This window comes from Felis catus, chromosome X (assembly GCF_018350175.1).
Source record: "Felis catus isolate Fca126 chromosome X, F.catus_Fca126_mat1.0, whole genome shotgun sequence".
In the NCBI taxonomy this organism is placed as follows: Eukaryota; Metazoa; Chordata; class Mammalia; order Carnivora; family Felidae; genus Felis; species Felis catus.
In genome coordinates, this window is record NC_058386.1 from 49,953,794 (window position 1) to 49,970,563 (window position 16,770).

The 16,770-nt window shown below is 37.5% G+C and overlaps 1 protein-coding gene across 2 annotated transcripts; it reads left to right on the top strand.

Moving 5' to 3' along the window:
• Positions 1–2,206: 2,206 nt before the first annotated feature.
• Positions 2,207–16,258, top strand: LOC109496524 (zinc finger X-linked protein ZXDB-like). 2 transcript variants are annotated; one of them, XM_019823885.3, is made up of 2 exons: positions 2,207–4,716; positions 15,293–16,258. In XM_019823885.3, the coding sequence occupies exons 1-2, from the start codon at positions 2,209–2,211 to the stop codon at positions 15,302–15,304; spliced, it is 2,520 nt and encodes an 839-aa protein (XP_019679444.2). In that variant the 5' UTR covers positions 2,207–2,208; the 3' UTR covers positions 15,305–16,258. The 2 variants fall into 2 exon arrangements, with proteins under 2 accessions (XP_019679444.2, XP_023104770.1); XM_023249002.2 differs by lacking the exon at positions 15,293–16,258 and having other exon boundaries at positions 2,207–6,947.
• The last annotated feature ends 512 nt before the right edge of the window (positions 16,259–16,770 follow it).

Here is a 16,770-nt window from a genome sequence, read left to right on the forward strand (position 1 = left end):
TCTCTCTCTCTCTCTCTCTGCTCCTCCCTTGCTTGTGCTCTCTCTCTCTTTTTCTCAAAAATAAATAAACATTTAAAATAAATAAATAAATATTCAACATAATCTTAATTTGAACCCCCAAAGAGTTTTGGTATACATTTTTTCAGATGAGTTGATCACTTACACAGAATAAAAACAGCCAAATATAACCAAGACACTTTTGAAGAACAAGGAAGAATTGGCTGGCCTTATCCAAATATCAAGATTGGCTTTAGATTTGTAGTAATTAATACTGATATGTGGTATTTCAAATAGACAGATTAATAGGGTCACAGTACTTACTAGAGGGCATAGAAACCAGCCCATACATAGGTAGATACTTGACACATGAGTCACTGCAATTCAGTTGGAAAGGAGCTGACTTTTCAGTAAGTGCTTACTTAGACAAATGGATATCCAAATTAAAACAAAAACAAAAACAAAAAGCAGAACCCTACTCAACACCATACACAAACACCACTTGCAGGTAGACTAAGACATATTGTGAAAGGCAAAACCATAAATATTTTAGAAGACAGTATAGAAAAATATTTTCACATCCCCAGTGCAGGGATAGATTTCTTAAAACAGAAAAATCACAAACCTTAAGGAAAAGAATAATAAATTTTGACTGTATTATAACTAAGATCTTCTCACAAAGCAAAACATATACAAGTGAAAATAAAAGCAACAGAGGAAGGGAATTTTTTGGCCACACACATAACCACCAATGGACTGGTATTAAAAATACATAAAGAACTCATTAAATCAGTAAGTACAAGACTGAAAATAGAATAGAAAAATTCTGGAAATCCAAGATGTAGGTGAACAAGTGTAGCAGCAGGAACTGTCTATACTACTGGTGAGATTGTACATTGGCACAACTAGTACATAAAACAATTTGGCATCACCTAGAAAAGGTGAGAATATTCACATCCTATATCCCAGTGATTCTATTTTTTGAGGTATATCCAAGAAATTTTACATATGTGTCTAATGAGACATGTCCAAGAATATTCACTGCAGCATTTTTCATAATAGGAGTCCAGGAATTTTCTCTCACTAAATTAATAAATCCAACTGATGAGGGAGCATGGGGCAAGCTGAAGGCAAAGTGCAGGCTAATAGCAGCCCCCAGCCAGGTGGAATATGTGTGATATTACTTGGATACTCCTGGCTACCCAAGAACAAAGGAAAGTGGTTTAAGTGATTGCCATGGTGATGTGGGAAACTAAGGCAAATGAAAAATTAAATTCCTTTACTGCCTATAGCCCATTGACCAGTCCTTGAAACCCTCAGAGTGATGTCCCTCTAGGAGTGCAGTTACCTTGATGATTACACTTTGCTAAGGGCAAAAGAGAATCTTGACTTAACATTATCCTGACCACCTCCCGGCTGAGGAATCTGTAAGTCTACTTTAACATATAAAAATTCCTTTGGAAACTTCCTTTGTATCAACTGCCCCAAGATATAGGCTGGCAATCATACTACAAGCTTATGGCTCCATGATTTATATCTGAAGAGTCTCTTGACTGAGGTTTTACTAAACACTAATAAATAGCTTTTTCCTCAAGGTCCTGGAAATCTTGCTTCCAGGAGTCCTTAGAGACTTACTCTAAATCTAATCCTCTCACAGCCTGAGGATATATTATCAGTTACCCTTCACCACCCTAGTGCAGCTCTTCCTGCCCATGAGTCCTATCCCCGTGCTTTAATAAAGTCACCTTTTTGCACCAAAGACATCTTCAAGTATTCTTTATTGGCCATCAGTCCGGAGCACCCCACCATCACCAGAAAACTTCATCACAACCAGCCAGCCACCCAATAAACAAATTTTAACACATGAAAAGTACTTAGTACCATGCTTACCACTGGGAGGGGCTGGGAGTGTTTATTTTGGTATATACAGTGATGTACGAATTTAAGTTGCATTTAATAGATAGATTCCTAGGTATTCCAGCACCATTTACCGAATGAACTATCATTTCCTCATTATCCGGCAAGACCCTGATTTCCTACAAATATTGAATGTAGAACTTAGTTATGTACACCAGGCTCTGCCTCTGGACTTTCTGTTCTGTTCCAGAGACCCAGTACCAGAATATTTAAATAACTGTGTCGTTAAACACGTTTTAATATCTGATAGGGCCAGTTTCTGCGCACTGCACATTTTTTTTTCCTTTCAGGAACATGTTCAGGCCCGCGGCAGGGGGCGGGGTCGCTCCTCCTCCTCTGCTCTGGTTCCCGCGGAGCCTCCCGGACGCTGAGATGGAAAGCCCAAGGCTGCTCCCGGCTACCGGGACGCGACAGAGCGACGGTGCTGGCATCCCCGCGGGCGGCAGCCGAGTCCACGGAGGCCCTGACCCGTGGGCTGGCCAGGTCCCCGCGCGCCGACTCCTGCTGCTCCGGGGCCTCCAAGATGGCGGGCCCGAGAGGGAGTGCGAGGAGGCCCGCGCGGCCTCACGGGGCTCAGGCCCCAGCCCGTTGGCGCCCAGGCCAGATTACGCTGGCGGCGGTGGCGGCAGCGGCGACGGCGATGACTTTTTCCTGGTGCTGCTGGACCCAGTGGGTGGTGATGTGGAGACCTCGGAAGCTCGCCAGGCCTCAGGGCCTGTAGGAAGGGAGGAGGCCCAGTCTGGCCCACAGCTCCAGAAGGGTGAGAGTGGCGGGAACCCACTTGGGCGACCGGCGCTAGGCCCCCACTGCCAGTCTGCGGTCCCCGCCCCACCCCCGGCCCAAGCCCCAGCCCCGGTCCCCGCCCCAGGCCTGGGACCCGCCATGGCCTTCGCGAGCACTATCACCATCCACAACCAAAACCTGCTTTTGCGCTTTGAGAATGGTGTCCTCACCCTTGCCACGCCCCCGCCGCCAGCCTGGGAGCCTGGGGTCGCGCCTGCCCCTCAGCCCGGGGGTCTGATGGCTCACCAAGCGGGGATCCCACACGCAGCGCAGCCCAGCGACTGCCCCGAGCTGCCGCCCGACCTCCTGCTGGCCGAACCGGCTGAACCGGCGCCTGCCCCGGCGCCTGAGGAGGAGGCAGAAAGCCAGCTCGCAGCCGAGAGCCCCCGCAGGCCGCTGGGCCCGGGCCCGGGGGTGGTGCTGTACCTGTGTCCCGAGGCCCAGTGCGGACAAACCTTTGCCAAGAAGCACCAGCTGAAGGTGCACCTGCTGACTCACAGCAGCAGCCAGGGCCAGCGGCCCTTCAAGTGCCCCCTGGGCGGCTGCGGCTGGACTTTCACCACCTCCTACAAGCTCAAGAGGCACCTGCAGTCTCACGACAAACTTCGGCCCTTTGGCTGCCCTGCGGAGGGCTGTGGCAAGAGCTTCACCACAGTGTATAACCTTAAGGCACACATGAAGGGCCATGAGCAGGAGAACTCATTCAAGTGCGAGGTGTGCGAGGAGAGCTTCCCTACACAGGCCAAACTCAGCGCCCACCAACGCAGCCATTTCGAGCCCGAGAGGCCCTATCAGTGCGCGTTTTCCGGCTGCAAGAAGACGTTTATCACAGTGAGTGCCCTGTTTTCCCACAACCGTGCCCACTTCAGGGAACAGGAACTCTTCTCCTGCTCTTTTCCTGGATGCAGCAAACAGTACGACAAGGCTTGTCGCCTGAAAATTCACCTGCGGAGCCACACAGGTGAGAGACCTTTCCTTTGTGACTTTGACGGCTGTGGCTGGAACTTCACCAGCATGTCCAAACTCTTAAGGCACAAAAGGAAGCACGATGATGACCGGAGGTTCATGTGTCCTGTGGAAGGCTGTGGGAAATCTTTCACGAGGGCCGAGCACCTGAAAGGCCACAGCATAACCCACCTGGGCACAAAGCCTTTTGTGTGCCCTGTGGAAGGCTGCTGTGCCAGGTTCTCTGCTCGCAGTAGTCTCTACATTCACTCCAAGAAACACTTGCAGGATGTGGACACTTGGAAAAGCCGTTGCCCAGTCTCTACTTGTAATAAACTTTTCACATCCAAGCACAGCATGAAGACCCACATGGCCAAAAGGCACAACCTCAGCCAGGATCTCTTAGCTCAGCTGGAAGCTGCAAATTCTCTTACACCCAGCAGTGAACTTACCAGCCAGGGACAGAGTGATCTCAATGATGCAGAGCTAGTGTCTCTCTTCTCTGATGTGCCTGGCAGTAGTTCTGCTGCAGTGTTGGACACAGCACTGGTGAACTCTGGAATCTTGACTATTGATGTGGCTTCTGTGAGTTCAACTCTGGCAGGGAATCTCCCTGCTAATAATAATAATTCCTTAGGGCAGGCTGTGGACCCTCGGAACTTGATGGCCACCAGTGACCTTCCCCAAAGTCTGGATACCTCTCTCTTTTTTGGAACAACAGCCTCTGGTTTTCAGCAGGGTCCCTTAGATATGGATGATGCCTCAAGTCTAAGTGTGGGGCCATTGGCATCTCTGGGCCCTTTGGCTATGAAAAACTCGAGTCAAGAACCCCAAGCTTTGACGCCCAGCAGCAAGCTAACAGTGGACACAGATGCTCTGACTCCTTCCAGCACCCTTTGTGAAAACAGTGTCTCAGAACTACTGATGCCAACCAAAGCAGAATGGAATGTACATCCTGACTCTGACTTCTTTGGACAGGAGGAAGAAACCCAGTTTGGATTTTCCAATCCAGCAGGAAACCATGGTTCTCAGAAAGAAACAGATCTTATCACAGTGACTGGCAGCTCATTTTTGGTATGAACTATTAATTCCTTGCCACATGGCTTACTTTTATTAATTACACTCAATTTTAAGGATATTCTGGACTAAATGTTTAAATGAAGCCCTTTCTAACAGGTTTGGAAAGGAACAAATCCCGAGGCTATAAGTTGGGAAATTTAAATTCTGATCTTGACTCTGGAACTGACAAGTTGTGTGACCCTGAGCAAGTCACTTAACCAATCTGAGCCTTAACTTGCTTATTTATAAAATGAGGTGGTTTGAATAGATTATTTCTAAGATTTTTCAACTGTGTATTTTCATGATTTTGTGCTCTTTCTATTGCATGTGCTTCTAATGTAATGAAAATGCATTGAGAGTTAATGATCAAAGAATGTGAACTGGCATTTAACTTTAAAATTTCAATGGAAATTTTACAGAATGTCAGAATATTTCTAAAATCTAGTGATAGAGCTTAAAAAAAGAAACCTAAAAATATGGGTTGGTTCTTTTTACCTCCTCACCCTTCTAGTTTCTTTTTCTCTCTTTTTCTTTCTTTCTCTTTCTTTCTTTCTTTCTCTCTCTCTTTTTTTTTTTATGGAAGGTTATGTTGTGGCAGAGCTTTGATAAGACTCAGACCCAGAAATTTTGACTTTGTGGTGTTGAGTAAGTGGCCTTAAGTAAGTCATTTAGCATCACTAAACCTCAGTTCCCTGCTGTAAAATGGTCATTGTAATGTATACCTACCTGATAATGCATTTTAGACTTATTTTTCTATCCCAGGAGTTAGTTTTGGGGGAGGGAATGTTCTGTGTTTTGGCATGCTTTGGTGAATCTTTGTCACTTTTCCTGCCCCTCTAGTTCCTTCCTAAAAGAGAAATTAGCATAATTCAATGACATGTGTGCAGGCAGTAAAGGTTTATGAACAATAAGAAGCAGGAAATGGAATATCTTTCTTCCACAGATTCAGAAGGATTTTTCTCTATACAATTCTTATGTAATGTTGCCTCCAGGTCCGTTTGTCTGAATTACAGTATCTTTGCTCTGCATTCAAAGCCAGCCCATGGAGTGAATATATAGAGCCTGTGATTCCAAGAAAATCTGGGAACAGATCAGAGTGACATTTTCTCCCTCTGTGTCCCAGAGAGCAGTTTGCTTGCCTTCTTCCTGAGTTGGAATGAGAGGTTCATTTGCATTTTGAGTAAATATAATCAGTCTTACATGAGTATAGCATTTTAAAGTTTATGCAGCACTTTCACAACTTATATTTGAGCCTCACAATATTGTGAGATAGTTGGGACAAAGTTTTAACTATAATTCATATTAAAATTTACCTAACTCACGTTAAAAGTAAATCATATATATATATATATATATATATATATATATATATATATATCAACTCCCATGTTATTCTTCTCAGTTTCATTTGTTTATAACTACTTTTTCTGTTCTACCTTAATTGATGTCTGTTCCTTTCTGCCAGCTCTACTCTCTCTCCAACCTCTTCTCTAACAAGTGCATGTAGTTCCTTGTCATGATCTCTTCTTTTAAAATTTTAATTAGATGGGTCATTTTCATGGTCACCATATCTCAGCCATTCCCCTCATGGCCCATTTTTCAGTCACAATATTTACTGCAGGTCTGAATGTCTACTAAGAAATTATAGTGTGTTTCTATATAAATCAAATGATAAGAAGATATTTTTATGTAAGGTTTTTGTGAGACATGTTATTTTACTTTTCTGTGTTTTTTCACCATGTTGTTCTGCTAGCAAACAGTATTAGTTGCCCTGAAACATTCTAACCCAGTACTACTTGCATGTAGATGTTTGTGGATGACAAGTATAGCACTTTGGCAGTGCACTTTATAATTTGCCACTTTGAAATGCAACTGTATTATCTTTCTGGTTTTTAAATTGGTTGTGCCCATTCAGTGAAAAAGCAAAAAGTATATACATAAATTTGTAATTCAAAGAAGTGGTCAGAGTATGATTGTTTCTAACCATTTAACAGTTCTCCCTCAGCACTTTGGAAGGATTTTAAGCCCATTTTGGCAATGCATTGTCATTAGTTAAGTCCTCTTAAACAGATTTTTCTTCTTTTCCTACAGATAGGAATGTAGAGGCCTGATGTAAACATGCAAGGTGTAGGCATCTGTTAAGATATGTAAACAAAAGAATGTTTTAAAATTATTTCACTTCGTTTCTTTAATCCCTCAATACTCTGTCCCTTTATTAAAAACTATTCTGTGGAATTTTTAAAGGACAAATTTTACGTTTCTTGAAGATAAATAATCTTATAATTGTTTGTAGGGTCACACAGTTTCCTTCAATCTATTTGTTCAAAAGATTACTCTTTCAATATCATTTTCCCAGCATCATGGTGAAAACGGCATGACATTACAGTTAGAAGTACGACTACCAACACAATGGCTATTTCTGTTAGTGTTGGCATAAAGATGCCATTTAAAAAAAATAATGGGACATAATTCAATGTTCTCTCATTTGCTTTACTTGACTCTTCAGTACTTGGTTTATGAAAATTTTGCCAATTGAAAAAACAGTAACAAAATGCTTTTCAGAAAGGTTTACATTTAGGGGACTCTCCAATTGAAAAAATAGTAACAAAATGCTTTTCAGAAAAGTTTACATCTAGGGGACTCTGTTGAACGTGTTCATCATGAGTTAAAATATGTTAATCTTGACATTTTTACTATTATTTCATTATGGTATTACATAATTGAAAGTCTTTAGTAGAAGTGAAACTCCACAGAATATGAGGATCACTTTTCTTTTTGGATTAAGTCTTCATATTCCCATCCAGGAAAAGTTAAGAGAAGAATTTGGTATAATGGTATTTGTGACTATTCCTTGATTCCAGATAAAACATTGATTAACTCCCTTTTTGGGAATACTCATAATCCCTTAGTAATTATTGATACCAAACAGATCCACTTGATGCTCACTCAAAATAAGTGATAATTAAAATATAAGGCTGAGCTGAAATTTGTGTGTATATATAGCTTTTGAACAAAGGATTTTCTTAGCAATTAAAAAAAATTAAATGTGTGGGGGACTTATAGAACAGATTAAGCTCTGTGTCAGAACACAACTACATCTAAAAAGCAAAGCACATGCTACAAATGAATTTTTATATTTGTCAAATCTCTATTGACAGGGCCTTTGGTAACAGTTTTTAAACTGGGGATCTCATTGTATATTTCAAGTTAACTTACGGACTACATACAACATACAAGGTAGAGTACTAGGAATATTGATAAGAGGAGTAAAATGTAAGCCACATCTTAATTTTGGAGAGGGCGTGAGAACTCACATAATAAACATGTCACAACTAAACAATACCAGGAAGCATCCTTTCAGAAACCAAATTAATGGCTTGGAGGAAAAGAAGGGGCAGTAGCTATGCTTTAATGGATGGTTAGATTTAGTTATGTTGAGAAGAGAGCAGATGAATTCTAGCCAGGGAGAAAAACCCAGGAAAGAATGTGAAATGAAATAGGCTATACAACACTGGGAAAGACCATCTAGTTGACATGCAGGGCTCATGTTTGGTAAGTTCTGGGTAGTAGGGTTAGACTACCAGTATGGAGCCTAACTCTAAGAGCTGTGAAATCAGTCATAGCAGATAGGACTTTATTCTGGACATGGTTTAGAGCCAGTGAAGATATTTAAGAAGGGAAGTCAAATGATAAACATATAGAAAGTTTAATATAGTAGAAATATGCAATGTGGATTTGATGGGGGGATATAAGATCATGTAAGAGTTTATTGTAAAATAATTTCAGGGTGCTGTGATAAGGACTTGGAAGTGGAATCATGGCAGGAAGTGAGAGATATTGGAGATATTTCCAAGTTGAGGTAACAGATATAACTTGGTGACTCACTGAATAAATGAGACATCAATCAGAAAAAGAAAGCAAGAGCAGAAATGACTCTAAGGATTTCTTGGAGGCTCTACAAATTACATTTTATTAGTCATGAACGAGAAGGGTTGAAATCTTTCAGGAGTACATATGAAAAGACAATTAGGGCATGTTTAATTCATGAAGAAGTGATAGATCATAGTTACTTACTATACTGTAAACTGTACATATTGTGGATTATGCACAGTATTAGGCAGTGGGGGCCATTTCATTTTCCTTGGCTCCTTCAAATATTCTCAGATTCACATTTAATGTTTATATTTTTGTTTGCCTTTGAGTATTTACAGTCCTCTTCAACTTTGCATCAAAATGAGCCTCTTCAACTCTGCATCAAAATGAGCATTCTGTCTTCACTACTTTGGATATTTAACAAATATTTTATGTGGTATTTAGTAATATAATAAATAATTTCTCCATAATTTAGGAGATGCTGTTTAGTCATCGATTTTGATAACTCCTCAATAGAAACCTTGTTAGATCACTTCCATGTGATCTTTGGGGCTCCTTACTCAATTCCCTGTGCCATTGACTGATATGGTGTGAGAATTCAGTCACAAAAATCATATTCTCTGTTATCCATATACCCTAACATAGGTTGTCCTTTTTATTGTTACCCTTACCACTAATGGTGATAACTCAGAAGGAATGGGGTCCAAGGAAAAAGTGAGAGTAAATAAATAGCACAAATAACTATTCAGTGATTACATTTTTTGATGGTGAATTTTCTATCATACATTTTCAACAGAACACTTCATTTCATTCTAGTTTTCTATTGATATTTATGGACCTGGAAGACACATTTCTGTCACTTGGCCCACGAAAAATAATCCAATATTTTAAACTAAACAGACAATGACTCTTTTTTTTATTTTTACATAATATCACTTTTTAAAATATTTTATTTCTATGATTAAAAGTAAGCCTCCACAAGTCTCCTACCACCAGACACATTGATCACATTTTGTTGTATTTCTTTGATCCATGTTTATTGTTTTCAACATAAATATTAATAAAGGTAAATAAGAAAAGGAGAGAAAAAATAAGACATTTAAAAAATAATTGTGGGGCATCTGTGTGGCTCAGTTGGTTAAATATCTGACTATTGATTTTGGCTCAGGTTGTGATCTCACAGCTCTTGGGAACAAGCCTGTATTGGACTCTGCGCTGATGGCACGTAGCCTACTTGGGATTCTCTCTTTTCCCCTCTCTCTGCTCCTCCCCTGCTCGCATGCATGTGTACACTCTCTCTTTAAAAAAAATTAGTTGAGGGGCGCCTGGGTTAGTTTGTTAACCGGCCAATTTAGGCTCAGGTCATGATCTCCCGATTCATGGGTTCAAGCCTCAAATACTCTGTGCTGTCAGCACAGAGCCTGGAGCCTGCTATGGTTTCTGTGTCTCCCTCTCTTCCTACCTCTCTGCTGCTCATGCTCTCTAAATAAACATTAAAAACTTTTAAAAAGAAAAAAAATTAGTTGAAATAGTCCTTACTACAGAGAGTAGTCGATGATTCTTAAGAACACTGATAAGGTGTGAATCTCTTAGTAATATCTCTATTTGTTATCAGCTTATTAAGCATCTGACAATTATTGAGTGCTTATTTTGTGTGAAACACCATGAATTATAACACAAAAGTATACTTAATTCATTCAAACAAGTATTTTTGAGCACATATTTGACATATTCTGTCGTTGTGCTCACACACATTATGTTATAGACAAAAAAATTAAAAAATAATCAATCTCTAAATGGTTACATTTTGGAATAATACGGATTTAAATAGAATAGCAGTTGTCATTCCCAGAGTATGGGTTGTAGTGATGAGGAAAAACTCAAAGCACCGATTATCAAAAGCTATTTCAAGAAATTCTAAGAATCTAAAATTTAATCTGGGATGCAGCAATTAGAGTAAACTATCCTAAATTAAAATTTACACAGAATTTTGAATGGTAGCTTAAATAAAAATCCTTTGGGAAATAAATTTTTAATTTTGCTTTATTTTTAGTTATTCTAGATTAGAATCCTGGACGTGGGAAGTGTTCACACACACATAAACACACACTCACACACACATACACACATACATTCATGCATACATATATATCTGAAAGTGATATTTTGAAACTATATAAGACGTATTATTTTCAAATGAGAAAACTAGCATGTAAATAGTATTAAGCTAAATAAAATTTCCTCATATTAGACACAAAAGAAAACAATATTCTGAAACAAAAAATCCACAGGCTTTAATTAGGAAGTAATTATTTCTTTGGGATAAAATTAAAAATTTATTAATATTTATCAGGACCTATTTCCCTTTCCCATTTATGCTGCAGTAAGTCTGAGATTCCATTATGCTGGATGTGGAAGAAAGTAGCTGGTCTGTTTATGAGGAAATCAACCTAAATAGTGAGCTGAAATGGAAATTCCACAGGCAATGACTCAGTGAATAGAGCAGCAGTTTATTCTAGGCTAGTTCCAATTTTAGAATATGTGCTGCTGGATGGAATGAGTATTTTTTTCCCTCTCAATGAATGTTGGCATTCTAGTTAATGCCAAACTTAGCACTTGGTGTTTCTAAGAAATTCAACATTTTTCCTCATAATACTACCTTATGTTTCTGTGCTTCTTAGAGCCAATTATTACTTTATTGTTAATTATCAAAAGTATCAATAAGAAGTGTATCAGATGCCATGATATACTAAGAGATAAAAGAGATAAGTCATATATTTTATTGTCTCACTTCTCAAAGTGTTCTTGATTAGGTAAAACTTGTTTTTCTCTATTTGTTATTTAAGGACTTTCCTACTTGGGTATGTTACTGTTGTTTATGTACTTAGAAAGCAATAGGACTTGGGAACATTGTTAAAATAAGTGATTATAATTATAACGAGAAATTTGGCTCTGTTGAAAGTGCAGAAATCTAGGCTAGCTCTACTATTTTCCTGGATAACAGAGTTTATGGGAAGGAATGCAGGAAATTCATCAGGGAAAAAAAAAGAAATTCATTTGTTACTAAATCAGATTTTGTACTTAACAATTTTGCTGATTAATCTAGCATATTTTAGAGCATATAGTCAATTTAGAAGACTATCTACAACGCTGAGTGTTTAGATGAGACCCTAAAAATTTGGTTGACTTTTATTAAATTCAAATTTGATAATAGGCATTGATAGTCCTTTTCACTGCTTAGGTCTACTGAATATTGTAAAAACTCATTGCATAGGATTTTTTTTTTTTGCATAGTGATTCTGATTGTCCTTCAAGACCTTAGATCTCTTTTGGGGCAAAAATACTTCAAAGATAAAATGGTACCTGGATTTACAAAAATCATTGAAGATTCATCCCAAAATGGGAATGAGAAAATAAAATTGAAACAACAACAGAAAAAGAGGTTAATTTTGTTCCATAGCCAAGTGTTTTGGCTTTTCCTAAGTGTCTTTGATTGACAGTATCTGGATAAAAGCACAATGGCAATTTTAGAATATGCCCAGTATTTTACAATATAAGTTAGTAATATGAAAATTTCAAATAGATGTTATTGCAACATTGGTCATCTGTCTAATACCATCTGGCTTTCAGAAGTTTCATGAAGATAGTAAAAGTGAAAAGGTTTCCAAATTTAGGCCCTGCCTCTGAAATGTCCAAATGTGCTCAAATTAGATTCCATTGATTATTTCATATGACAGATAATTTTGGTAGTTGGTGCTTTTAACTATTTCTACTTCAAATATTCTTTGAAGTGTATTGTTAGTTTTTAGGGAGTTCAGTTTTATGGAGTTTTCTTTGAAAATTATATATTGAATACTAACTTTTTATCAGATATGTCATTTGCAAATATCTTCTCCCATGCCATAGGTTGCATTTTAGTTTAGGTGATTGTTGCCTTCCCTTTACAGAAGGTTGTTATCTTGACAAAGTCCCAGTAGTTTATATTTACTTTTGCTTCCCTTGCCTCAGGAGACATACAAAGAAGTTGCTATGGCCTATATAAAACAAGTTATTGCCTGGATTCTCTTCTAGAATTTTTATGATTTAAGGTTTCACATTTTAGGTTTTAATCCATTTTCAATTTATTTTTTTTTGTGTGTATTGTGTAAGAAAGTGGTCCAATTTCATTCTTTTGTATGTTGCTGTCATTTTCCCAACATTTGTTGAAGAGACTTTTTCTAATTGGATATTCTTATCTGATTTCTTGAAGATTAATTGACCATATAGTTATGGGTTTATTTCTGGATTTTCTGCTCTTTTTCTTTGATCTATGTGTCTGTTTTTGTGCCAGTACCATATTGTTTTGATCATGAAGCTTTGTAATATAACTTGAAGTCCAGAATTGTGATGCCTGTAGCTTTACTTTTCTTTTTAAAGGTTGCTTTGGCTACTCAGGGTCTTTTGTAATTCCATAAAAATTTAAAATTATTTGTTCTATGTCTCTGAAAAATGCTGTTGGTATTTTGATAGGAATTGCATTAAAAGTTTAGATTGCTTTGGGTAGTATAGACATTTTAACAATATTTGTTCTTCCAATCCATGAGCATGGGATGTCTTTCCATTCCTGTGTTTCATCTTCAATTTCTTTCATTAGTGTTTTACAATTTTCAAAGTACAGGATTTTCATGTCTTTGGTTAGGTTATTCCTAAGTGTCTTATTACTTTTGTGCAATTGTAAATGGGATTGATTCCTTAATTTCTCTTTCTGATGCTTCATTAGTGGTGTATAGAAATGAAACAGATTTCTGTATGTTGATTTTGTACCCAGCAAGTTTACTGAATTCAGTTTATCAGTTCTAGCACGTTTTTGATGGTGTCTTTCATGTGTTCCATTTAGAGTGTCATGTCATTTGCAAATACTGAAAATTTGACTTATTCCTTACCAACTTTGCCTTTTATTTCTTTTTGTTGCCTGATTGCTGAGGCTAGGACTTACTGTATTATGTTAAATAAAAGTGGTGAGAGTAGACATCCCTGTCTTGTTCCTTACTGTAGGGGACAGACTGTCAGTTTTTCCCCATTGAGAATGATATTAGCTGTGGGTTTTCCATATATGGCTTTTATCATGGTGAGATCTGTTCCTTCTAACCCTACTCTGCTGAGGGTTTTTAACATGAATGGATGTTGTACTTTGTCAAATAGGTTTTCTGCATCTATTGAAAAGATCATATGGTTCTTATCCTTTCCTTTATTAATGTGATGTATAATGTTGATTGATTTGAAGATACTGAACCATGCTTCTAGGCCAGGAATAAATCCTACTTGATCGTGATGAATGATTTTTTTTTTAATGTGTTGTTGGCTTAGGTTTGCTAGTATGTTATTGAGAATGTTTGCATCTATGTTCTTAAGGGATGCAGAGAGAACCTATAGTTCTCTTTTTTAGTGGTGTGTTTATCTGGTTTTGGTATCAGGGTAATGCTGGCCTCATAGAATGAATTTGTAAATTTTTCTTCCTTTTCAATTTTTTGGAATAGTTTGACATGAAAGGGTATTAACTCTTTCTTAAATGTTAGTAGAATTCACCTCTGATCCATCTTGCCCTGGTTTTTTGTTTCTTGGGAGCTTTTTTGACTATTGATTCAAGTTATTTCCTGGCTATCAGTCTGTTCAAGTTTTCTATTTTTTCATGTTTCAGTTTTGATGGTTTATATATTTCTAGGAATTTATCCATTTCTTCCAGGTTGTCTAATTTGTTGGCGTGTATTTTGTCATAATATTATCTTATAATTATTTTATTTCTGTGGTGTCAGTTATTATTTATCCTCTCTCGTTTGTGATTTTATTTATTTGGGTCTTTTTTCTTTTTGCTAAGTCTGGCTAGGGTTTTATCATTTTTCTTTTTTTAGTTTTTCAAAGAAAGAGCTACTGGTATCATTGATCTTTTCTATTGTCTATATACAATGCTATATCATTAGAGCAGAAATATGCTCTGATATTTATTATTTACTTCCCTCTGCTTGCTTTAGGTTTTGTTAATTGTTCTTTTTCCAGCTCCTTTAGGTGTAAGGTTAGATTGTTTATTTGACATTTTATTGCTTTTGATGTAGGCATGTTTTGCTATATATTTCCCTCTTAGGACATTTTTTCCTGCATCTCAAAGATTTTGGAACATTTTGTTTTCATTTTTATTTGCTTCTATGTATTTTTTAAATTTCTACTTTGATTTCATGGTTGACCCATTCACTGTTTAGGAGGATGTTCTTTAACCTCCATGTACTTGTCTTTCCAGATTTTTATCTTGCGGTTCACTTCTAGTTTCATAGAATTATAGTCAGAGAAAAGCATGGTATGATTTTGATTTTCTTGAATTTGTTGAAGCTTGTTTTGTGGGCTACTATATGATCTTATTCTGGAGAATGTTCCATGTGCACTTGAAAAGAGTGTGCATTCTGTTGCTTTAAGATGGACTGTTCTGAATATGTCTACTAGATCCATCTGGTCCAGTGTCATTCAAAGCCATTTTGCCTTGTTGATTTTCTGTTTAAATGATCTGTCCATTGATGTAAGCGATGTTAAAGTCCTGTTATTATATAATTATGGATTATATCCTTTATGTTTGTTATTAATTGTTTTATGTATTCAATGCTCCTATGTAGGGTGAATATTTATGTTATATATTCTTGGTGGATTGTCCCGATTATTATTATATAGTGTCCATTTTTGTCTTTTGTTACAGTGTTTGTTTTAAGGTGTACTTTGTTTGACCAAGAAGATAGTGGTGGAATAGAAGAACCATAGGCTCACCTGCTCCCACAAACACAATTATATAACTATCAAATCATCCTAAATGCCCCATAAATCTACCTGAACAACGACAGAACAAGCTTCACAACTAGAGTGAGAGAAGAGGCCACATTGAAGAAAGTAGGAAGTGCGGAGACATGGTTTAGTTGAGAAACCTATCATGGGTGCTGCAAAGGAGAGAGAACCATGTTCACAAAGAAGGGTGAGAGAATGAGGAACACACATGGCAATACACAAGGAGAATGTTTTCCCATAGTCATTGGCTAGGAAAATGAGGGGGGCTGAATTGTGTGAGTTCTTGTAAGCAGCAAGGCCTAAAGCCTGGAAACAGTCCTACAGAATGTGAAAAGGTATTTGCAAATGACATATCCAATAAAGGACTAGTATCCAAAATATGTAAAGAGCTTAAAAAACTAAACACCCCAAAACAAATAACCCAATTAATAATAGGCAAAAGACATGAAGAGACATTTCTACAAAGAAGATATACAGATGGCAAACAGACACAAGATGCTCAACACCCCTTATCATCAGGAAAAAGTAAACCCAAACTATAACGAGATATCACTTCATACCTGTCAGAATGACTAAAATCAACAACATAAGTAACAACAGATGTTGGGGAAGATGTGGAGAATGGGGAACCCTCTTGCAATGTGGTGGGAATGCAAAATGTTACAGCACTGTGGTAAATAATATGGAGGTTCCTCAAAAAGTTAAAGATAGAACTACCCTACAGTCTAGTAACTTCACTACATGGAATTTACCCAAAGAATACAAACATACTAATTCAAAGGTATACATGCACTCCAAAGCTTATAGCATTATGTACAATAGGCCAAATTATGGAAAGAGCCCAAATGAAGACCAAAGAATATGTGATTATATATATTTATATATTAGTTATTATAATTATTCTATATATTAGTTATATATAATATATAGAATTATATTCTTATATAATTAGTTATATAATAATATAATTAATAATTTTATAGTTTATATGTATATATAACTTGCCACTTCCAAGGACATGGATGGAACTAGAGAGTATTATGCTAAGCAAAATAAGTCAGTCAGAGAAAGACAAATACCATACAATTTCACTCATATGTGTTTAAGAAACAAAACAAATGAGCAAGGGGACCAAAAAAAGAGAGAGGGAAACCAAGAAATAGACTCTTAACTTTAGAGAACAAACTGATGGTTACCAAAGGGAAGTGGGTGGGGGGATGGGTTAAATAAGTGATGGGGATTAAGGAGTACACTTGTTGTGATGATCACAGTGTTGTATGGAAGTGTTTAATCACTATATTATATACCTGAAACTAATATTACACTGTATGTTAACTAACTGGAATTTAGATATAAACTTACAAAAAAATAAAGTCTACTCTGTCTGATATCAGT

What these genes read in the sequence shown, in the direction of transcription:
- LOC109496524 (XM_019823885.3), top strand. Translation starts at nt 2,209, where the DNA reads ATGTTCAGGCCCGCGGCAGGGGGCGGGGTCGCTCCTCCTCCTCTGCTC.